At 38.9% G+C, this 24,581-nt stretch overlaps 2 protein-coding genes across 2 annotated transcripts; both read right to left on the reverse strand.

The window, feature by feature from the left end:
* Positions 1–876: 876 nt before the first annotated feature.
* OTOP1 (otopetrin 1) lies at positions 877–14,107 on the reverse strand. Its single transcript, XM_054295718.1, has 7 exons — positions 13,944–14,107; positions 13,505–13,905; positions 8,329–8,465; positions 5,404–5,462; positions 3,345–3,475; positions 1,423–2,369; positions 877–1,047 (listed from the first exon to the last, which is right to left on the reverse strand). Exons 1-7 carry the CDS (start codon positions 13,973–13,975, stop codon positions 877–879), a joined length of 1,878 nt encoding a protein of 625 aa, XP_054151693.1. The 5' UTR covers positions 13,976–14,107.
* Positions 14,108–16,963: 2,856 nt separating this feature from the next.
* Positions 16,964–23,672, reverse strand: TMEM128 (transmembrane protein 128). Its single transcript, XM_054295719.1, has 5 exons — positions 23,555–23,672; positions 22,317–22,458; positions 20,250–20,411; positions 19,107–19,215; positions 16,964–17,763 (listed from the first exon to the last, which is right to left on the reverse strand). Exons 1-4 carry the CDS (start codon positions 23,670–23,672, stop codon positions 19,116–19,118), a joined length of 522 nt encoding a protein of 173 aa, XP_054151694.1. The 3' UTR covers positions 16,964–17,763; positions 19,107–19,115.
* Positions 23,673–24,581: the final 909 nt, after the last annotated feature.

Raw genomic sequence — 24,581 nt, forward strand, 5'->3', positions numbered from 1 at the left:
ATTAGCAGCTCATTAAAAAATTGTGCAGGGAATACATACCATTCTCATACATATACTTAATATGAGCTATAGGACTAGTTTTTTCTCTCAAAACATTTCAAGAATACTTGAAAAAAGAATTTAGTAAAAGGAATAATTTTATTTCTCAGTTATGTCATAGAGTAAATACAAGAAAATTAATAGAAATATATTTTATCAGAAAAAAATATATACAGCATTATATCTAATCATACATATTACTCACCTGGATTTCTTGCTATCTATATCTATCCACAAAATAATAATTCTATATTGATTTTCATCTGTAGTAAGGAAATTTAAACTAATTCCCACATCCCAATTTTCTAGCAAATATTTTAGTACATTAATATTAATATTTGAAAATTATTTTAATTTTACTACAAAAAAACCCCAAAGCTATGAATTAAGACTTGGAGTTTTCCTAATATCTCTGTGATTCAGAAGAAGCTCTTTCTGGGACTTTCTGTTCTAAGCCATACAGAATTTTTTGTAAACTCCTTTCACAAGTCACAATGAATGAAAACAAAGCCATACAAATTGTATAGAGAACAAATCCCAGTTGACTAAAACAAAGATAAATGAGATTGAATTAACTTTACTATGTAGAGTTAATCATATTAACATTAATATGATTCTGAAAAGCGTATTTATACAATAACACCACATATATAACAAAACATGTGGAAAGAAAAAAATTTACATGCTATTAGCTATTGTCCCTTCTTAAAAAAAAATTATTGAATCTTCTATTTATTGGGCAGCTGCTGCATTCACTCATCCATTCATCCACTCTCTCGACTGTTATTTATGTAATTAATTATTCAATCAATTGTTCACTGAGGGACCGTATATGATCTATGTTTTACAATTGACCTCAAAGAGCGAGGCAGCTGAATGCATCCGATAGAAAATAGAAAAAGGCATCGCAAGGTTCACAACAATTATCCAGGGTTCAAAGCCAAAAACTATTTCTTCCAGTCCATTGTCATACTCCGGGCGGCACCCAAAGGCCGGTGGTATCCACAGCTGCAGGGAAAGAACGTGAGGCCAGTATTAATCACCAGCCCTACAAGTCAATAGCCCTTAATGACTGTGACTCACCGTGCTGCACACTGGTTTCAGGAGTCCCTAAGAAATCCCTCCCTGTTGCTACGGGGGCACACTGGTGGAAGAGGGTTTCAGCTTCTGCTGTTGCTACAGGTTTTGGACAGTTACTTAAAGGAACTTCCCATGTTCCTCATTTAAATAAACTTTGTTCCCCAAAAGCATATTCACTTCTTCCAGAAGTAAAATATTCTGCCTAAAAACTATAGAACCATGCAATTTTAATGTACTTATCAGACTTGAAAGGATGGGAAGCTTTTGGGTATTAACTTGTGAACTACATTCAAAATGTCTTACCGAAAGGTTGCAGAGGAATAAAAATGCAGCGATGTTCTTCAAAATTCTCCTCTTGTTGTTAGTAACTGAGTTTCTGCTGTAAAATGAGAAATCTGAGGCTGAGTGCATGACCAAACTATTGTCGTGACTCGTTTCTTCTGTAGCAACACCAGCAGCATCGTTTTCTCTCCCACAGATGCTGCCTTTAAACAGACAGGGTATGTCACCACTGTCACGAGCAGCTCTGCCATTGTAAATCTCTTTGTACAAGGGGCTGAGGGACAAGGTGCTCCCCCGAGATATGGTCACTATTCGTAGAGTTTTAATGTCCTCATTCACCTTCTCCTGCTCACGGTGGATGGATTCAATGATAAAGAGGTTCTGAATGTATTTCTCAATAATCACCAGAACCGAGTAGGGCAGGTTATACCATGTGTATTTGGGATGACCTTGGGCACAGATAATGGCAAGGATTGAGCCCCAGGAGAGCAGCCAGGACCCTGCAGCTGTGCCCACCAGCAGCTCTGCATCCAGTTTTCGAGCAGGGTTCTTGGAATTATCCAGTGATCTATCCTCCAGTCTGTAGATGAGAAGGGCGACAATTCCAGCCGTGCACATGAGAGCCAACACGAAGATAGCGTGCAAGTAAAACATAGTGAGTGCTAATTCACTTTTGATTTTTGAGCCTCCAATCTGAATTAAATACACAACAACTATGCCTATTGTGCTAGTTAACACAATTAGTCCAAAAATCATTCCGACAGTTATGCCATGGAATTTGAATGGAGTTTTGGTTTGCTGGTGGTGCTCAACTTTCCGACCAATGTTCTTCCACAGGACATAGAGCATCGTGGATGCCAGGATGTGGTACTCTATATTAAAGGGATATAGGTAATATATTCCCTGAGAAAATATTGAGCAGAGAGTTGTTGTTGTGCAGTTGCATTGAGGTGCATGATCATCTAGAACTAAAGGAGGAGGAGAGATCAGTTATGTTCATTATCAAGGTTCCTTGTTTAAGTGAATAAATAAAACATAAATAAATTATTGAAACAGAAAAGGTAAGACTTCAGTCAAACAACACCCAGTTACCCACCTAAGAAAAGGCTTCCCCATGCTTCACTGGGTTTGAAAGCAGAAGGCATCCCCAGCAGTTGTCATAGAATGGCCTGGGTTGGAAGGGACCTTAAAGATCATCTATTTCAAACTCCCCCTCCCACTGTGGGGAGGGGAGCCTTCCACTAGACCAGGTTGCTCAAAGCCCCATGAACATTTCCTTGAACATTTCCAGGGATGGAGCATCCACAGCTTCTCTGAGTAACTTGTCCCAGTGTCTAACCACCCTCACAGTGAAGAACTTTTTTTTTTATATCCTCCTTACCCTAAATATTTGCTGACTACAACTTGCACAATCTTGCCAATGGAGAAAATTATTCATTAGTAAAAAAAACACCCAGAGCAAAGTCTTTGTCTTGTAAAACAGCACTAATGGATGGCTTATATTCTTTTGAGCCATCACACTGAATCCTGTAGGACCACAGGCTACATGCAATCACTCTCCTGGGAAAGATTTGCAAGATTATCCATATTTGATTTTTTACAAATAACTTAGTAAGTAGTAAACTCTTTTTTAACACTGCTATGTTAATGTATTACTGTGATTTAGTAATAAAGTGGTTCCTTAGTGGTGTTCCTCAGTGATGCTATTCCTGAAAAGAAATGTTCTTAAAAAATCTATTTGTTTGGAACTTAGAAGAAAATTACTGCCTTGTTCACATGCATGATAATGATTATATAACATTTCAGTATCAGCTAATTACCATGTGCCCCAGAATGACTATGCTGACATAATCATGGATGACTTAGCTAAATCCTACAGTGACAGTGTTTTGTATGAGTGTGCTAGAGCAGGAATTTCACAATGCACCAAGCCTTTTGCTTACCTATAGTTATGTTCCCAAAACCAAGTGTGATTAGTCTTTCCTTATGTTCATTCAATTGATGTTTTGACTCCGTTAACACGCCATTTGTCCACAGGAGCAGATTTGTGAAAACAGAATGGATAACACCAAACCTACAAAACAAAGTGATTATTGCAGGAATCCTCACAGACTGTATCTCATTAAATACATGAAATGAAATTAAATGGATTAACTTTCTGTGTACAAGCTATATGGCACTATTTATTTGTCAGTGAAAGGGGAGAGTTGAAAAATCATCACCAATCTCTAAAGATGTTCTGCAGTCACTTAAATCAGTCTTCCAAAACCTTACAGAAATGCAATATATTAAATGGCCTAATGCATTAAACTATTAATAGAATGCTTTTATTGTTCCTTATGCTCTCTTATGTGATGGGTTTTATTCTTTGGGCTGGACAAGCTTAATGTTAGTGGTTGAACAATCTGAACAGGATTATTTGTTTGCAAACCATATTTCACAGCCTTCTGCAGTGCTTCTTCATATTCTCTGTCTGATCTTTCTTCACAGATACCACCATCTTCTCGAACTTCTTGCCCATGCATTTTTATCTTCTGGAGAGAGCTGAAGCTATCAGAGGGCTTTATTCCATTCAAAGTACAAATGTGGGTAGGTCTCCATGCATTTTTGAGGCTCCTGGCCTCTGACAAGTCACTTCAGCTTGGTGAAACAGAATGGCATTGGAGAAAGAAGTGTATTAATGGTTCTGAACTTCCTAATAAAATCCAGAAAAAACATTGTCCTCTGTTGCCAAGCAGTTCCCTTTTTAATAGGAGGTCATGTATCTATCTCTTTCCTAGATAAATCCTTTCACCTACCAATGCCAGGTGATTTCCTGCATCTGAGGCTGTTTATGTTTCTTCACCAAGAAACAGTTCTTAATTACAACACTGTCCTCGGTGATAAATTTGCAGTTAGAAATTTTTAAAATCTACTTATAAACAGAGCTGATAGCACCAGCTGACATTGCACAGCCTTTTGTAATCACTCTCTTCCTGAGCATGGGGTTTCCACACTTACACAGGAGAGCAGAACAAATGGAGAACCTTCACCACAGATGATGTTTCTGAGCAAATTTATTTTACCACCTATAGAAACTGGTCACATCATTGATAACTTCAAATAAGTACTTTAAAAATTACCATGTTTGCTTATTTATGTCCTATGTACAGACAGATTAATTTACATTTATCCACCTTCTCACAAAAGTAGAAAACACATTGGATCTGATTTGGTACCAGGATACCACCAGGTAGGCTGTGTTTCCAAGTGCATATGCGCAGCTGTGAGGTGTGGTTGACATGCCTGAGGGATGGGATGCCAGAAGGACCTGGATGAGCTCAAGAAATGGCCCTATGAGAACCTTATGAGGCTCAAAAAGACAAGTGCAAGGTCCTGCAGCTCGGTCAGGGCAAGCCCCAGCATCAATATGGGCTGGAAACATTCAAGGTTGGATGGACCTCTGAGCAACCTTATCTAGTTAAAGGTATCCTTGCTTATTGCAGAGGGATTGGACTAAATGGCTTTTAAAGGTTTCTTCCAACCTGAACTATTCTATGAGTCTAAGACCTAGTTTTAAAAAGGTGCTTTCCATAAAATCAATATAAAATACCTCAGTTACAGTACATTGACTGCAGGTTGCTGATACAAGTATCCTTTCAGTAGGTAAATAAATAAAACACAATATAGTGCTTAGTCTTAACACACATACATGAACCTTCCTTCTTAAGTGACTCTGTAGTATCAAATATTGATACCACTATAAGATAAGATACGATTTTCCTGTCTCATGAGAAAAATATTTGTATTCTGACACTATTTTGTATTACAAAATATCAGGGCAGGTTAAATAAGGGTAAATGGAGTTACTTCAACTGTTCTGTTTCTTTCTACTTAATGCAATCCAGAAGAGAATCAATCTCTGTATATTTTCACTATCTCTCATACAATAAAACTTTGGTGTTAAAGCACTGTACAGACCTACACCTATTAACATGCAGATGAGGATCAGATCCACTTTACCTTTCAAGTGTTTTGAAAGACTGGATAACATCCTTTGCATGACACCACAGAAAATACACCTAAATAGAAGAAATACAAAGAAATATTGTTACACTAATGCACATGTGTAACACTCAGAAAGGAATATGCATCTGTAGATAGACATTCAAATGGTTAAAACTTCTGATTATTCAAATTGAGGCAGCTCCATCTCCACACATGTGAAAGAGCTCATGATTTAATGTGATATTTACACAAATCCTGATATTTCTTACATGAAAAATCAGTGGCTTAACAGTAGAAAGTCTAAGTATCACTCACTAAAACACATTTTCCTTCTGTATCTGAAGAGATTTTATTTCAATGACAAACAAAATAAAGCCACTGGCTGTGGATAGAGGTATGATTGCTGCAGGGCATGGTGATGCAAAGTTTGAATAATTTATGAAATATATTAAATTCTATGGAGGGAAAGAGATTGATGAAAGGATGCCAGACTTGACTAATAAAACAACAAATTCCCAGGAAGCATGAGAAAAGTTTGTACTAACTGCATGAGAGACAACCCCATTAAAAACACAGCAGCTGCACTCAAGGATAGTGCAGAAAACTCAAACAAGGAACAAAAGAGAGAGATAACAATAATAAGTTAGCAAGTCAAGGCAAAGAGGAATAAAATTAGAACTCTCTGTGACAGCATAATGGAGACCTCAGAAAAAGACTGCCACTGAAACAAAACCAAGTGTGGATAGGTTCAAGAAGAACTATACCAATGTTCCGCAGGGATATTAGGGTGATGTTAACAGCCCAATAGTTCCTAGGATACTGAACTCATCACTAGGTAAAGTATCAGGAGAGAAAGAGTCCCAAGGTTTCTCTTAGAAACCTGCCTGGTCTGGTACTAAAGAAATGGTCTGAAAAGTGATAAAAACTTTGGGTTCTTCTTTAGCAACCAGAGTAAACTGGAAGTCCATTTTTCCACAGCATCCATTACTGCAGGATGCCTTCATAGTCACTATTTCTGAGGCAAGCAAAGCTAGACAAATGCAGTTTTTTATGGCTCAACTCTGCTACCCAGCAGTAACAATTCCTCTAATGAAGCATTTATCAATGAGAGGAGTGGCCACCATAAAATCCCAGGTGTATGGACTAAAATATTTCATGTAGGCTTCAACTGAAATAGAATTGAAATTACCTTAGTCTCTAATGCCATATTCAATTTACCATCCTGGGATAAATGCAGTAAAATCTGACAGCAGATTTGAAACCATTCTTTAAAACTTATAAAAACGTAAGTTTTGATGATCTGTTCAGACACAGGATAGTGGGAAGAAATAGGAAAACTCAGTACAGAAATAACATAAAATCCAGTTTGGCTCACAGAATACTCAGAATACTTCTGCCTGCAGAAAAATATAATGCACAGCCTGCCCTGGGAGGGCAGGTACATGTTAGCTCATACATGAGTGCAGAATGTATATATTCATTTCATGACATGTATCAGGATGCCTCACTTTGAGTAAATGACAACAGAATCTGATATATATCCATTAGAAAACAAATTCTTTGGTTTTTAGATGACACATACTAGGGATGTTCTCTGCTGTGATTTCATTCACTGTTTCAAAGACACAAGAAGATTTGTCTTAGGTAAGAGGTATGTGGTTCATTACTTTTTAAATTTAACTTTTTCTTTGATTTCTCAGGCTAACATTCAAGTGTTCATTATTTTAAGCTCTGTAGATGATAAATTCAATGACCCTGGGTGATGTAAAATTTAAATTAGAATTCTTATTGACTTTGTTCAGCATTTTTATTCATCATTCTTCCACAGTCCAGTTCATGATGGCTGGAAACCTTGTCAGCTCTGGGCCACTGGCTGTAGTGCAGAATGCTGTGTTCAGATCAGCATACAGAAGAGCCTAATTTCATTGGTTTGTTTTTCAGAGATGAAGGAATGAAGTTGCAGGACATGGAGAGTGGATTTTACAAGAATGTAAAACTAAGATTACTTCAACCAACTCAGAATTTCAGAGAAAAACATAGATGGGCTGAGAGTAACTATTTAAATTTCAGGGTTTGGTTGTTTGTTTGTTTTTTTGTTTTTTTGGTTTTTTGGTTTTTTTTTTTACTGTCGAAGAAAGCAGAAAAATGTAGGTTGTTCAATCACAGCTGCTAGGAAAACATTTCTTTTCTTTCTGAATGACATAAACCCCTTGGAAAATTCATAAAAGTGCCTGGCTATGATTGAATATTTCATCTGAGTGGCTTTTGCTTCCTTCTTCCCTACAAACCTGCTGACAGGGGTTCAGAGGAGTTAATGTGAGAACCAAACAGCTATGGAGTGCCACCACACACTCTAGACCCAAAGCCTTATAACAAACAGCTGGAATATTTCACAGGAGTCACTATGTTTGCTACTGTGCAGCCACTGATAAGAACAAGCAAATGCTTCTAGAAGGAAAATCCGAGTTCATTTTGACAGGAAAGTTGTGCAAGTATTTTAGAACCAGCTAGGAAGGGTTTTGTCCCCTTTAACTTACCCAGCCTACACCTCTTACCACAGAGGAACATCAGGTTAGACAGATGGAATTGAACTTGTGTGGCAAGTCCTACATACATAAGCAAGGGAATTGTCTTTAGCCAAAATAGTCATTTCAGCCTGAAAATTCTGTATGTAACTTCAACCAAACAAAAAGGCCACATAACTTCAACTGCAGGAGAAAATGTTTTTTATTATTTTTTTTCAAACCCATGAATTTTGTGGCTAAGCAACTTCAGGTTGCAAACCTTGAATTTACTATACACACACAAGCCTTTAGTCCTCAAAAGTATTCTGTGATATGCTTAGAAATCAAATTAGTGTTAAGTCCACTGATGACAAGATAAAATATATTTTTGAAAAGAAGCAAAGATTTATATAAAAGTGCAACCAGTGACTTTTACCTGTAAGATGGTGTGGACAGCATGTGTAACAGGAAAAATGCCTTCAGTTGGTGATAAACAGTTTGAAAAATCAATATAATATCCAATTTTAAAGGAATCCAGAATTAAAGTAATCACTGCAAATAATGTAATCCCACCTATGAATGAAAAAGATATTAGAAAATTTTATGTATAGTTATAGTGTCTAGAGACTATAAAATATACAAAAACCTATTTAGGGGAATGAAAACTGACCAATATCTGTGTTCTTGTTTAGGAAAATAAGAGCGGATCAATGCTCAAGAAGATAACAGACTCTATGAAATAAATGCCTCTAATTTGTGAGAGCCTCTGCCCAGTACATGAAGCAGGGTCACCACGGGCATCCCCTGCATGGTCAGGGAGGAGTTGCCAGCCCTGCCCTGCCCAGGACATCCAGCCCCAGCAGAGTGCCCAGCTCTGGGCAGGACAGGCTCCCAGGTGACAGTGGCACTGAAATAGCCATGGAGAGCAGGAATTCCTGCCCTCAGCAGCCCCACAGCAAACCGGGCACTCCTGGGAGCTGAACAATCACCTCACACCCCCCAGCCCAACCCCTGCACAGTGGGAAGTAACACAATCACTTGGTGTGCCCTCCCCATGGCTGGGGGCGGTCACACTGCAACTCAGAGACCACAACCACAACGAGCTGTATGGTTTGTTCTCCTGATGAAGAACCAAAGATTTCATTTCAGTATCTGTATTTCACACACACACAAAAATATCCTAACATATTACTCTATACCCTAAAGAACTTTGAAATACATTTCCCTCTGTTCACTTTTTTGTTGCTGTTATTACTGGGTTTGTATCTGTATGACAAAGTATAATTGGCTACAAGATTACCGAACCAAACCTTGGTTTTGTTTTGTTTTGAGGGATTTTTTGGGGGCATGGATGGGGTTTTTTTCCTTTATTAAAGCTTTTTTCAAGCAAGTTTTCACTGGATTTAATTTGGACTTATTTGAATGAAGACCAGATAAAAATTTATGCATGGACCTTAACCAGACCTCATGATATAAACCAGCATCAGTAACTTAATCTTTCTTTGTAATCCCTCACAGAGTAAATAACATCACCAGTATTGACTTGGATTAGTATTTATCTTTTATATGGAGCCACAACCTATAAGTTCTAGTTCAACCTACAACTTCCATATAAGTACCATGTGTTCCACTTGACATGAGGTATTAAAAAAGTAACACTAAATTAAAAATTTATTTAATTAAAACCTTTATTCTCGAAGTTGCATTGATAAAAATTAAGTAGAAATTATATAAACACACTGTAATTTTGTTTATTTTTTCATTGACTCTTTAAAATTAAACAAAAATAGACTTTAGAAACCTTTTCAATCACAAGGGCATGAATTCTAACAGGATTTTATGCTTCTGCTTTATAACCTCTCTATAATAAAAACACTGTAAAATTACTGGTTGAGTGTAATTTCTACCCAGAGCTCAAAACTTCTGCTTATATATTGCAAAATCTAAAACCTCAGGTCTGCACTTCATACATGTGTATGATCCCATAGAATTTTTTTAAATGTATGCTTCTTAGGTCAGCTAATTTGTATTCTAACACATGTAACAGGACTGGAGCCCAGGTTTTTAAATAGAGGTGCCATTTTTATTGTGTATGAAACTAAATGGTATCCTAAAATACAAATTTATAGGCCACTCTTGAGATAAATGGTATGTTTCTTGCCTTATCTAAAGAATGTTAATTATGAAATAAATTAGAATTTCTAGTTCTGATGATATAATTATAAATATAACTGATTATAAATCACTCTGCCTAAGTAGGCACGCTCTGAGCAAGGTAGACTAGATGAACTTCAGAAGTCCCTTCCCACCTGAATTATTCTAAGATTGATTTTGTGATTTATTATTTATTTACAAGTAGGCAGGAAACAGCCTATTTGTCTGAAATGAGTCCATTTCACACGTGTTATGATTGTTTCAGTAAGAAGGCAAAAGCTATCTTCTGAAGCAAAAAGTTTATAGACTACTGACCACCAAGGATTAGAAGACTTTATATGACTCTTAATTTTAGATTTTTTTCATTTATTATTAAATGGTATTTAGATACTTCTGCAATCACCCAGGTGGCCACACTACAAGTGTATACAAAGTGTCCAACATACGTATTTATGGGCTTCAAAAGAGAATGATTGTACTAATTTTCTTAGTCAAAAATCAAAGCACAACAATAATGGCCATGCATACGGTATGTTAATAGGTTTCCTGACAACTTTTTGTGATAGAAACTTCAGTAGTATGTACTAAAAGGACACCAGTAATTTCAAGGAAGATAATTCCACCGCTTAGTAATTTTCATTTAAAATTGTAAGAAATGTGAAATTATTGCTATTGAGCACTGGTTCATTATTTTTTCCTTTCAAACATTCATTGAAACCTCTGTGTTTTAAGGGATCACTAATAGGATTTTCAATATTGCTAAGTGCTGGCTCATTTCTTGCTAGTAACCATCAAGATCAGAAAAACATAATGATACAGTTGCAAAAACACCAGTCCCACTTTAAAATATTGTTCAAATAATTGGCAATTCAATGCAGGCAGTAAAAAGATACAAGTCGAAGTCTGTCAAGAGCTTTTAAGCTGACCAGTTGTCAATGCTTTAAACAGAAACTGTGCTGCTAAAGAGTGTGATAAAATAAAGCCAACCGATTTTCATTATGACTTCTCTGGCTCACTTCACTGCATTTTCCCAAAAAAATGGTCAGAGAGCTTTTTCTAGCAGGAGAGCATACTTAGGGGAATAACATTTGGAATAAGTCAAGGAAAGACTTCCTAAGGTTCCCTGTGGTAATTTGGGTCAGGATAACTGTGTTTTATTAAAGACACAGCTCTGCCACAAAGTTTTCCCACATTCAGACTCCAAGAGTGGTTCTTGGTCAACCACACAGGTGGGAGGAGAACCAAGCTCAAGGGTTCACACAATTGACACCTTTGTGCAGAAAGGCTTGAGGAAAGCTTCCTGTGAGCAGCTCTTGCAAACTGATCACTGTCCTTCTAGTGTTGCTAAACCGTACAAGGAGTCAGTTATAGGAGGGTTTTGTTAAATCATTCCATTTCAACATTTGTCAGAGTAAAATGGTCTAAGCAGGCAACTGCCACCACTTTTACTAAAGTGGTATTCACAGTTTGAAAGGATTCATGAAAATACACTCATTTTATACTGTTTCATACAAGGACATTTGCTCTCACAATTACAGCAGAGATGTTCTTCAAAAGTAGCTGATAGAGCTAGTAAAAAAATTGCAGAAAGCTTTCAGTGGAAAAACCCAAACAAAATATGTCTGTCCCACTCCTTCCTCCCCTTTCCTTTTTGGACTTTTGATCTTTCAGGTAAAAGACTTCTATGACAAAAGCATGATAAAGAGGAGGGCACAGGGGATCTTGGCAGAGGAATTGCCACCTGAGTTTTTCCTTAGCTCAAATCAGTTTTCTTTTACCAATAGAGGATAAAGGAGTTGTACAGCCTTGTTGTAGCTACAAGAAACTCCCAAGAATAGGAAAGTGTAGGTCATTCCCTAAGGGCAAATTTGTTGAATTGCAGCCTAAGAGAAGCCATGGAACCCACAGCACTTGAGAAGCCAGTACAAAGAGCCATCCTGTGCTGGTAAAAGAAATGGATATGGTAACCCAGTAGTTCAATCTAGGATCTTATTTCTAAGTTTCTGTGACTCCTTATATTCTGTAGGACAAATGAAATGCTGTGAATGCGGCGCCAAAAAAAAAGAGGGTGGGGGATCCTGCTGTACTTACCCATGCTAGGCAGCATTTATTCCATTTTTAGGAGGAGAAAGCTACCCTCTGAGTAACAAAAGCTTAGCTTGGCCCAAGGTAGGATCATATTAAGCCTTGCATGAATTTCAGGAGGTTGTAAGCCACATAAGCTAATAAATGAAAAATGCTTGAGAGATTAACATTTCCTTGAAAAATAATAAATAATCAAAAGGAACAACGTAACAGTTGGCATGTGAACTCCATACATTTCAGGAAGGAGTCTACAGACCATGGCTATACATAAGACATTAAAAAAAACAGGTTTTCTGTCAGCGATTCAAACACAAATGCTAACTGTTGTGAAGAAAGTAAATGATACACAAGCACTGAGATTGAGGACTACATTTCCACAGCACAACCTTACTTTTCAAAACAATCAGGTGTCAGGTGTTCTTGGAATTTTCATTTAGATGTTTAATTAGCTGCTGTGAAAATAGCTGTTGTCTCATTGCTAGTAAGTAGAAAACATTTTAGGGGAAATCTGTCATAACATTCCACTTAAATACTTTCCAATCTATCATTCACAGTGCTGAGACTGGAAGAGGCTGGTAAAACTGGGATTGCCTATTATTGCACAAGCACTGATGTAGGCTGTTCCTTTTCCTTGGTACCTGAAAACACAGATTCCTGTCACTACAATTCTGTGATGTGCTGCCCAAACACCTTCTCTCAATTACCTTTGTATCCTCACTCTGGTGCACAGCTGACAGCAGATAAGGGCCAGCACACCCCACCACTACCCTTGCAAACTTGGATACTTTTTCTGCAAGCAAATGCTTAGTTTAGATTCCTTGTTTAACTGCTTTATGTGCTGATTACAAACTGATCTGGTCAGGGATTTTGTCTTCTTCTGTCTAACTCTAGATGTTTCAAAAGCATCACTGTACACATATAAACAGGAATCTCTGATACATGTTGGTATAGACAGAGCTTCAGAACCTTTCTGACTGGTACTACCATAAAGCAAATTGCATTATACCATCTGGAAAAGGTGATAATTCCTCTAAAACAGCTGCAAGACAGCAACAAAACTGCCTCTTTCACTAGCCATATTTCATTTTTCAAGTTTCACCAAACCAGCCTGGTAAGGAAGAAAGGTGTAGGAGCTTTCAGCACTATAAAGGGTAGTTGGAAAGTAAGGATGTTTAACAAACAGCTTCCCAATACAATCTTCTAGTATATTCAGCTTATGCATATATTTACTTTAGACTGCACTGCATGTTCATTCAGTTTGCAAATACCAGGATGCCTCCCGGTAGGGATGGAGAGGCAACAAAGAGGCAGCACAGGTGACGGCACAGATGTCCCTTGTGCGGTACCACTCCGTGCCATCCGCCCATACTTACACTTCAGCCAGCGGGCTCCGGCGTGTGTGTCCTTGTCCCGGATCAGCCTCCTCTGCGTGCAGCTCCTGCAGAGGTACCACAGCATCCACAGCAGCTGGATGAGCATCAGCGTGATGAGGTAGGAGAGCAGGTGGCTCTTGCTGATGCCCACGGCGTGCACAGCCCAGGCGAAGGTGAGCAGCAGCCCGGCCAGGAAGAGGTTGATGCCGTACTGGCTGCTGAGGATCTCGGCGTTTTTCTGCGGGTAGCTGCCGCCCACCGCGGGGCACCCGGCGGCTTGCTCCATGTCCCACGCCGCCGGCCAGGTGCTCCAAGCAGGCGGCCCCGCTTTCCCCGGGGAGCCCCGAGGGCGCTGCTGGCCCGTCCCCCACAGCGGCGGGGGCGGAGCGGGACCGCCGGCCCTGCCGTGCCCTGCCCGCGGGCGGGGGTGCCCGGCTGCCGGGGGGGGCTGCTGAGGTTTCTGCGGGACATTCTTCCCCGACACTGACAACTGCTGGGCTCCGGACCAGGGTGAGGAGAAGTCACTCGGACGAAGGTTAGCTCGGAGCCAGCTCTGCCCGCTTGCCTTTGGTGACATGGTCCGTGTTGGGAGACCCGTGCGGTGTAACATTCCCTGGGCAGGAAAATGCAAAAGACACCGTGTGTTGAACAAACCCCCGGCCCGGCGGCTGGAAAGCCGAGGAACGGCCGGAACCTGGGAGCTGGTGAGGCCGGAGCCTGCCCTGCAGCCCTGCAGCCCCCAGCTGCTGATGGAGCTCCTCCGCAGGGCAGGCAGAGGGATGACACACGTGCTTTCACACTCTGGCCTCCACAGGCCATCTTCTTCTGAGCAATCGGCACTTTTACTGGTAGGACAGAACCTCGTTTTTCAGGAATTCTCTAGACCTTTCAAAAGTGGTAATTTACCTTGTTTTTTTTAGAAAGTCCCATTCTGACAACACAGGACTATAGGAATTGCTAGCTGGAGAAGCAACTACTGACCTCAAAGTAGCAAAACCTTCTGCAGAATTTAGTCCCCTTCTTATATATTAATTTTCCCAATATTTATATTGACCCTTTTCTACTTAAAATGAATTCTCTTCACTTTAGGTATTTGGATGCTAAGCATAGCTTGGAGGCCAAATACCAAGATAGAATTGTTTTTGTTCTGGCCAAGAGTGTCTTACATCTTTGCTCTGTAGCTGTTGGTTGCATATTCATTACCCAAAACATTGACTTTTACAGTGAGTGACCCACACCTTGCATGAAACTAAGATACTAGTTCAACTACAATTGAAAAAAAAAGATATATTGAAAATACAGCATCTATTTTACTCCACTTCCTCTGGCAAAGTCATTTTAAGCTTTTTCTCTTCTGAAGCCAGAAGAGAAATAGAGGGGCGTTTCTCATATAACAAAGGACACTTTTGAGCTTACATATAAGTGTCTGGGGTTCACAAGCCTCTTAAAGAACAGGGAAGAAAAACAAAATGGCAGAAAGGTGGAATGACTGAATTCTGGACAATCACCTATTTAGGTAAACATAAAGAAGTAGTTCCTGTCCTTTATTCATTTTGTCCTGTTCTCAAGAAACAGGTATTTTAAGCCATCTGCAAATTTTCCTTTTGAGAAATGCACTTAACAGGAAGAGAGCCTTATGTTTCTGTCTGGCCTGTTAAATCAAAAGCATAACCAGTCATTCAGGCCACCTCTAGCTCACAGCTACATCCATTGTTATCAGAAATGGCATTGTGGGATTGCCAAATCCTACTTCCATCTCATATAATGTAACCTTTAAAGAATAACTAAGGAAGATGTTTCCATTTTACAGAGCTTCTATGGGTAACTGTGATAAATAATCTTCATTGCATGGACTATTTTACTTCAAATTATCCAAGAGCATTCCTTGTCACCTGTAATAGAAAGCTCTTTGGTGCTGGTACACATTCTCATCCTGAAATGAAATAATGTAAATGGATACAGAAGATACCTATGGTGGTCTGTACCAAGAGAACACATTCAAGCTTTAGTAGAGGTGAGGATTTCAATTGCCTCATTTTTTTTTCAGGGAATTATTATGCTATCCTTGCCCTAAATTCTTTATTTGGTGGTAAGGAAAATAACAAAAGCAAGGAGTTCACAGAAGTGGCAGCAGCATTGTGTCAGGTTGCAACAATTAAAACAAGCATTGTTTTATATTCTTACCAGATTTGCCACTACTTCCTTTTGAGCACATAAATGAATGAGTATTGTGTTGGATACTCAGATCTGTTACTGAAAGACTTTGTACAATGAGCATTTCTACCTGGGATTCTCAGAAAGACATCAAAGTAGTCTGAAGGCAAACAGCTCTCCAGAGGTGAACAGAGTGTTATTACACCTTCAGTAAACCCAGGTGAAGGGGAATGAAAGACAAAGATACCCTGAGTCAAGTATAGTATTTAAAATCTACATGAACATCTATTTTATAGAAAAAGCAATGAGATGGGGTGGAAGTCTCCAAGAAAGTGTCATTAGATGGTAAACAATTAAATACTGAAGAACTATTGATAACTTTTGTACAAAGTTTATTAAGATGTTCAGAAGAATGAATTTGAAAAATCCTGTAGCAAATAGTAATTTTAATTCAGATTACAAGGCAACTTAAAACACTTAGAGCAATTATATAGCTGACAAATAAAAATACAGCTATAATAACCATCCCTGAGCAATACTGCATTTTAAATATTATAATAAAGAAAGTTACTCAAATGTACCTGTGTATGCAGACATAAAATTGTTAAAAATTGACGACCTGAAGATAAGCAACTTGCACTTTAAAGATGTGAAGCATGACTGGTTTTGGCAAATTTAAATATTACATTTAAATAAATCAAGCTGTTAACTTATCCTACAAACTACTTCAAGTAGTGCTGAATGCACTTTATTTTGGTTTGTCTGATCCTTTGTATTACATACTACTAGGTCCCAACTTTTTTCATTAATGGAACAGTAACAACCAAAGACAATGTGCATTCTCTGTCATTACTAAACATTCCGTGTGTTCAGCAGTGGTGTGGATTTGGAAGCCAAAGTGAAGAACACAGTATCCTTTGGCAGTCCAGACTTCAAGCAACACTCACAAGGAGTAGAATTTAACAGGTTTCAATACCCAATTTCTACATTCTCCTACTTTCCAAAAGGCGTGCATGGAAAAGTATTTACACAAGGACCTACACAAAGTGGTCTAGCAACCAGACGGTGCCCAGGTCTTCAGACAGTTAAGTATCTCAATCAACATGAACAGATATTTAATAAAAATAAAATGCTATTTTATTTTCCCAACTGAGTATAACTAGTAGCTTTTAAGTTAATATCAGCCTATTCATTGCTGAGTAAGGAAAATGGCAACTTCATTAACAGGCACTGCTAAGAATGAAAATTTGATTTACAGTAGAAAGAATAACATGAATAGTGAAAACCAGTGCATACATCAAAAGAATTCAATGTGTGCTCCAAATTTCTTGTGTAGTGTTAATATTGTTCAATGTATTGCTGGTTATTCGCAGCTTGATCATCCACCTTTGGCTGTGGACAAACTGTATGAGTACAAGTAGAATTTATTTATTTAATTGATGGCACTGCCAAATGTCAACCAGCTTTCCCTTTCCCTTGTCCATACATTTTTTAAACACTAGCAGATCTGAATTTAAGACATTAGATAGTAAAGTATTTCCTATATGGTAACACATATAACAGCAGAAATTTAAGAGATCAAGAAATGTCTCCTGTAAGTAAGTTTACAAGTACAAACACAGGTTGCAGATAACAGTATTTTACCTGTCAATTCAAATGGAAAGAATATAGTATTAAAACCCCACAACACTTGATTTAAGTATCACTTACTTCCAAATCAAACAACATGATTTGAGCAGGAAGTTTGATTAGGTAACCTCTGAGGCCCCCAGAGATAATATTTAAAGGTCTCTTTCAACATTAACTATTCTATGGTGCTATTACTTACTACCCATGTGCTTAATACTCAAATATAAATAGAAGCTTTACAAAGCTTTACAAAACTAAAGGCTTCCTGTTACTAAGAGATGTACATCATATTTATCTTCCAATTATTAACTAATCAGCTGCTTTTCCTATGGTTATGTCCATTGATTTATAAATCAAGTAGATGAAGAATTACTGTATTAGAGCAAACAGGCAGTATTAGAAACAGAAGTACTGGAATGTAACAAAAGTGACATACACTTTGCAGGATTACAGTTACTTGAGTCCTTCAAATGAAGCTGAAAGAAAAGAAAAAAACAAATTTAACAAAAATCTTTGAATGTTCTATATACTGCACAAGCTCTATCAAAAATGAATTAATGATTTTGGAACATCAAGTAATAACTTGTCCCTAATAATTAGGCAAATAATTATTTGACATAATACAGAATTTCCCCACATACTTCAAAAGTGCAGAGACAGAACACGGCTAATGATAGATCCAACAAACATGGATACCTCTGTATCAGCACGTGTGACTCAACATTGTGTCACAATAAAGAGGTTCTGAATTACGTATTGTATTTTCCAGAAGTCTGAGTTTTGTCAGAGTAGAAGTTAATTATCTCCTTAAAAATCAGGTTTCTTGATATCTCAAAAATAGAAGGGAAAATGCAACAGTGGTTCAGCTTGTTATTAAAAAAAATAAAATCTGAGTTTCACCATCCCAGACATGAAACAATTTTTGCCTACAACTTTGTCAGTACAAGAGGCTACACTCTAAATCCAGCAATCCAGCACAGTCTTCCTTTTGCTGCATTCCTAAAAATGCTGAGGGATCTCCTCATTAGAAAGCGGCAAGCAAAGAGCCAAGCAGGCTTCCTCCCCATTCCCTTGAGAAGTACAACAAACAAGACCTGCTGAAGGAGGAGCTGCCCTGGATGATATGAGACCCCTGTGATACAGGGGACATCCCATTTACTGAGCTGTGTTTGGTGTCATCCTTAGCTTTTTACATTTCACTGGATTAATTTGATAAGTATATCTAACAAAATATGTGGCAGTTATTGAGAATGCATTTTTCAAGTCAACAAAACAGATGGGTTGGCCTTTGAAAAGTTCTTTTTAAAAGAACAAATAACTTCTCCTATCTGGCAATTTTCCACACAGCAGGTTGATCTGGACTGTGCATCACAGTCATCAGAAAATGAAAACAGCACACTTGAAGACAAAGATATGACAAAGATTTTTAATTTTAAAAAAATGGAGAAGGCAACATCCATAGATGTTGATATCTTCTCCCCTTTACTATCAGGTCAAACAGCTTTACTAAGAAGTTACCCCAGGCTAGGTAAAAGCTGCAGGTTTTTGGTCTATACATCCCCAAACCGTCCAATGTCACTAATGTTTCTTTTCAATGTCTACAATGGAATTTTAGAGAAGTGGAAAGGATATTCTCCCCCTTTTGATAATTGCATGTTCTCTGTTTTCTCTATATGCCACAAAATGTCACAATTTGAAGAATGCCCACAAAACATAGAGAAGGAACCCCTAAACAGCCTCCCAATCCTTAAATGTCTAACAAAGCAGTTCCCACAACAAGATAAATACTTTTATGTGCTTAAACAATTCAATTATTTACCTGAAGGGCTTATCCCAGGAGTGACACAAGCATCACAATACCCATGAACTGAATGAAGAGCAACACAGGTGTCAAAAATGACCAGACAGGCCACAAGGCAACATTGAAACTGGGAGTAAAAGCAGAAAGTATTTGGTAAGTTCAGTTGTCACATTACAGAAACATCAGGCATACAAAGAAAACATGTCAAAAGAAGAAGTAAGACTTAAATTACTTAACCTGGAAATATACTTGTTTCTGAAAACAAAACACATCAAGGGTAAAGGGTAAAGATACCTTTTACTTTCAGAAAATCTGTATCTGAAGCCCCTGAAAATTACCTACTCTGATTTTTCAATAGGCATACATTGCAGCTGAGAGAAGCTTTAATCTGAACTTTGATCTTGACAGATTTCAGTTAACTGAAGAGACAAGGGGAAAACCAACTTATTTTACATCTGACTTACAAGAATTACAGATTTGACTAATTATAAACCATAGGGAACCTTTATTTTTCTCAATCTTCCTTTTTTTAACCATTGCAACAAATACTGACTGATACCCTGATACAACAGCTAAACAAGAGGAAATAAATTTTCATGCAGAAAGCAAATAAACTAACTGGTACAATGGAATTTTCTTCATTCACATTTGCTCAGTTCTCATACAATCTCATAAGTAAAGCAACTCTTACTAAAAGTACCATTCTCAGATAAAATATAAACCCTTAAAGCTCATATGGCAATAGTCAGAAGTCTAACATTTTGTGTATGTTTGCTAACTTGTAGATTGTTTGATAATGAAGAACTCTGACAGAAACTGATTAAACTGATTTTTTTCTCAGATGAGGAGACTGCACCTTTGTCTTAATTTGTAAACTGCACAAGTTGTTGCCAGAGGTGAGAAATTTACACAAAGATAACTTCAGTTTTCCCCTAAATTTTCAAGACAGAAAAGATCCAGTACATCTCTAAGTACACAATATAAAGTTTCAATTGTTGCAACTCTTGCTTTGTGGATGAAAGTTGAAAGTGCAAGAAATTCTGCTATACAGAACTGGTATTGCCACCAATACACATAGCATAATTACAGAAATGATAGCTCTTATAAAATGAGCCCATTAACACAGACTTTGGCAGAAGTTTGCACAGTGTTTGAACTCACCAAATTGCTGCTGCTATGAAGGTAGCTGTTGTGATAGGAATCAGTGCAGGGTACTGCTCATCATAGTCCTGAATTCCACAGTACCACTCAAGATACAGTATGCAGTAAAAGGCCACACATAAACACACAGCCAACAAACAAGTGCCACAGGAAAGCCACCAGCTGTGGGAAGAAAAGCACATTAAACCATGTTTAGCACAGTCACACTGTAGTTTGCACAGTAATCTTCACTCCAGTCAGCAAACAGAACAATATCTGTTAAAAACACAATTGTGGCCTAGAGTTCCTGTGGGTTTTACCTTAAATTAGTCTTACAAAACACTTTTTGCCCTTAAAAGCTGTTAAACTGAGTTGAATTTTGCAATGAAACATTCCTTTCATATATTGTCCCCTCAAATATTTTGGAAATTCAATGTGACAGATCTTGTCAGAAATCTACTATAGTACCACACCAAAACCACTTTGTCAATAATGAAATTAAATAGGCTCCACTCCAACTGTGCTTTTCACTATAAATTAGACTGGTGATCTTTGTGCAACAGAAATGCTGCAGAAAGCTTTAATATGATTTCAGTTTGGGATCTCTCAAATTTAACAAGAAGCATGAAGATTATTCTTTACAACTGCTGAAGAAAACCATGGAGAAATGCAGAATTTTAGACTCAGAATCATAAAAACACAGGGTATGTGATTAATTAGGGAGAGACACTTTTGAGCCTCTTTGAGGATACACTTCAAGACTAGTTCAGATAAGGCAACTTGGGAGGAAGATGCACTTTAATAAAATCTTATCTGAAGGTGTATTAACAAATAAAAATTTTGAAAAATGAATCCTTACCATAACTTGATTACTAAATTACAAAGGGTAACCCAGGATCTTCCTGCTCAGGTACCATGTGCTCTAGAATGGTACAGCAAACATAATATGCTAGTTTGAAATTTACTACCATTGGAGAATCCTGCACTCAGAGAACTGTAGCCATGGCCTACCTACACAAGCAGTGCAGGAAGACAGGGTTGTAACCCCAAATTCTGATTACACCTGGGAGTCACTGGTTTTGCTTTCACAGTGAGCTGTATGAAGGGTATAACTAGACTGGGAGAGCAGCCCCAGAGACCCTCGCAGCACAGAGCTCTGTGCAGCTTCCACACACTGATATAACAATGCCAACAGCAAGGTGTTTTAAAAGCTGAAGCTATCTAAAAACATTTAACATACATCAATCCCATTGAAAATAATTTAATAGAAAATAAATGGACTAGAAGTAAAAATTACTTCACAGAAATTATTTCACTAATCTTTTGCTGACCTACTCAAAATCATCTACAAATCTTCTAGAGAAATGAAAACTTCTCTTTGACCTCTATGTATTAATTTCAGGGGGTTTGTTATAAAAAATAAAATCAAAACCTAAATACTTCCAACAAAACAGGCAGCTATTTCTTGGACTTAAATGAAAACTTGAAGGTACAGTATTAAAATGTCTGGTATCACAGCAAAATTTGTATGTACAAAGAGAGCTCAGTAGAGTTTATAGAGAAAAAAACAACTGTAGCAAATTTTAAACACTGTATTTACTTTAAAATCAGGTAAATTATATCAGCTTAGGTGGTCACCTGGCCCAACCTCCCTGCTCAAGCAAGCTCAGCTACTGCCAGTTGCCCAGAATCATGTCCAGATGGTTTTTGAGTATCTCCAAAGACAGAGACTCCACAACTTACCTGGGCAACCCATTCAGTGCTCAGACACCCTCACAGTAAACACGTGTTTCCTAATCTTCAGAGGGAACCTCCTCCATTTCAGTTGGTGCCCACTGCCTCTGGTCCTGTCCTGGACACCACTGGAAAGAGCCTGGCTCTGTCTTCTTTGCACCCTCTCTTCAGGTATTTACATGCATTGACAAAATGCCTCTGAGCCTTCTCTTCTCCACGATGAACACTCCCAGGTTTCTCTATTCCTACTGCAGATCTTGTTCATCCATGATTTAAAATACAGTGACCAGATGTAACAAACTGAGTATGATTATAGGACTAAAACACACCTTTTTGTAAGAAAAGATACCTTACCTCTCTGCTTGCAGAGTTTCTTTGATATTTTTTAAAAAATCAAAGTAGTATGTCACAGCTATTGATGCCAAAATCCAGAATGCAGAATGAATATTCAGTCTGTTAAGAGGCCTCATCGTCTTCTCTACAGCTGTAGACTCTTCTGTAAAGAAGAACATAATTATAGCACTAAAGTCAGTCATTAAATGAAGTATGATTATAGTTACATAAAGCATGATACTTTATCTTTTTAATTCATTTATCTCGGGAGATTATTCTACTCATCATAATACACTTTGTGCTACAAATATTCTGAAGAACTCTGAACATTTACTGAAATGAAACAGACTAAACAAAGTACCCTTTGATAAAAGGATAAAGCAGTAACAATCAGCACAACACTGTATCTGTGTATCTTTTTAGGAAACAGTTGACTAGATTTTCTAAAGGTTGTTTAACTAATGAAAAAGCCCTGGTTTTATGAAACAATTTTTTGTTAATTTAGCATATAGAATTTCAGGTTGCTACATCACTAATTTATTTTTACCCTTCTTTATGAATTTTAGAATTTGCAAAACGATTGCAGGCATCATTTTCTTGTTTGTTCTCAACTGCAGATAAGTCACAAATTTTCAGCTGCAGTTTCAGGAGCTAGCTGGACTTACACTGCACACCTTCAGCAGGCAAACTGCAACTATCATTGTGCAGGAAAGGACCTTCTCTTTTTCCCCTCATTACCACGTACTGTTTTAGAGAGATGGAGACATCAGAGCAAGCAGATAAGAAAGCCATTTTTGTGCACGACAGTAACCATGTAAAACAGTATTTATACACACTGTCACAAAAGGTGTCAGAGGTAGTTTTGATGTCTCTGAAGTTTATCGCAGGAGCTCCTGGTGCCCCGTATGCCTTCAGCACTGTCACATGTGCCGACTCCTCCACACGCACCGCCACCAGCCGAGCGTACTCACAGCTCTGCTGGAGCTTACAGGCAGCTTTATTTTTCATTTCCTACATTCCTCCTCATCCTACTGGAGCTTGGGCCCGGAGCATTCGAGTATTTCATCCGCATCAGGCAGATCAGGCAGTCGGCGGCTGCCAGCCCCTCGCATCCCCCGCGCCCAGCTCGCAGCCAGGAGCGGACACCTGAGGGCAGCGGGGCCGCGCTCCGCGCCGCTCCGCCCGAGGCAGCCCCGCTGCCGTCCCAGCGCCCGCCCGCCGGGGCCCGGCACCGCTCCCCGCGCCCCGGCACCACCCACCGGCCGTCCCGCCGCCCCGGGCAGGCGGCTGCGGCTGCTGCGGGTCCCGGGGCTCCGGCCCGCGCCGCCCCGGGCGCCGCAGCCTCGGGAGCGCGTCCCCGCCGCCGCCGGGCTCCATGTTGGGCCGCTCCGGCAGTGACGCGGCGGGGCGGGAGCGTGGCGGCCGCCACCGCCCGGGCGTGAGGGGCAGCGGCGGCGGCGGCCGGGCCAGGGCCCGCCGGTCCGGGGTCCAGAAACAGCTTCGGGATCGCGCTGAGCCTCCCTGGAGGGAGCGAGCACTGCCGTGTACAGCCGAGTGCCGTACTGAAGGCTGTGGTGCCGAAATGATTCAGAAAAAAACCCCAAAAAACTCTGTGGGTAGAAATGTTTTCCTCATCTGCCAAGCAGATGTTCTCCAGGGCAGATGTTAGGGAAATCTCGATTTCTGTGACAAACCAGTGGTGTAGGTTTAAAATGATTGTGGCATGATGCTAATTACACCAAGCTCTGAGGTTTGATCAGCATACGGGCCGCTCACTCAAGGGTTGGATTCCATGACCCTTCTGGGACCCTCCCAACTCGGAATATTCTGGGACTCTGAAATGCAAAGCTCTGGGGGCTTTCCAGAGCCATACAGGGAATCCTGTAGCACTCGAGACTGCAGCTCGTAACTGAAATAATAAACATATTTGCAAGACAAACTATGTCAAAGTTAAATAAACTAATAAAATGGTAAAATAGATTGTTTCAGTTCTGTAGTTGATATCTGCGTAGCTAGATACAAAGTCACATTAGCATGTTTCTGAAAACAAAACCTTGAAACCAATTGGGCTTTCTTGTTTACTCACACGGACAAATTCAAAACTACTCAATTTTGCTGGAAGGTTAACCTTAGGTCTGGTCCTTATAAGAATACTATGAATATTAAGAGTGAATATGTGTGCTGCATATTCTGGGGTGTGTTCAGTGATCAAGCCATTAACATAAAACATTTAAAATAGAAAATTGTTTCTAATAGTAATGATTGATTAGGTTAATTAGATGATCC

Source organism: Melozone crissalis, unplaced genomic scaffold (assembly GCF_028551555.1).
Source record: "Melozone crissalis strain CALT ecotype California unplaced genomic scaffold, PUWL_Pcris_2 ptg000006l_1, whole genome shotgun sequence".
In the NCBI taxonomy this organism is placed as follows: Eukaryota; Metazoa; Chordata; class Aves; order Passeriformes; family Passerellidae; genus Melozone; species Melozone crissalis.

Bases quoted from the DNA above. Each gene is read 5' to 3' on its own strand.
- OTOP1 (XM_054295718.1), bottom strand. From the start codon at position 13,975: ATGTCCCGCAGAAACCTCAGCAGCCCCCCCCG. The intron at 8,466-13,504 runs GTAAGTATGGGC...TTTCATTCATAG, and splicing joins CGGAGCCCGCTGGCTGAAGT to GTGGGATTACATTATTTGCA. The intron at 2,370-3,344 runs GTAAGCAAAAGG...CTCCTCCTTTAG, and splicing joins TTTTGGGAACATAACTATAG to TTCTAGATGATCATGCACCT.
- TMEM128 (XM_054295719.1), bottom strand. From the start codon at position 23,672: ATGGAGCCCGGCGGCGGCGGGGACGCGCTCCCGAGGCTGCGGCGCCCG. The intron at 20,412-22,316 runs GTAAGGTATCTT...TTCTTCCCACAG, and splicing joins GAAACTCTGCAAGCAGAGAG to CTGGTGGCTTTCCTGTGGCA. The intron at 19,216-20,249 runs GTGAGTTCAAAC...TTTTACTCCCAG, and splicing joins TTCATAGCAGCAGCAATTTG to TTTCAATGTTGCCTTGTGGC.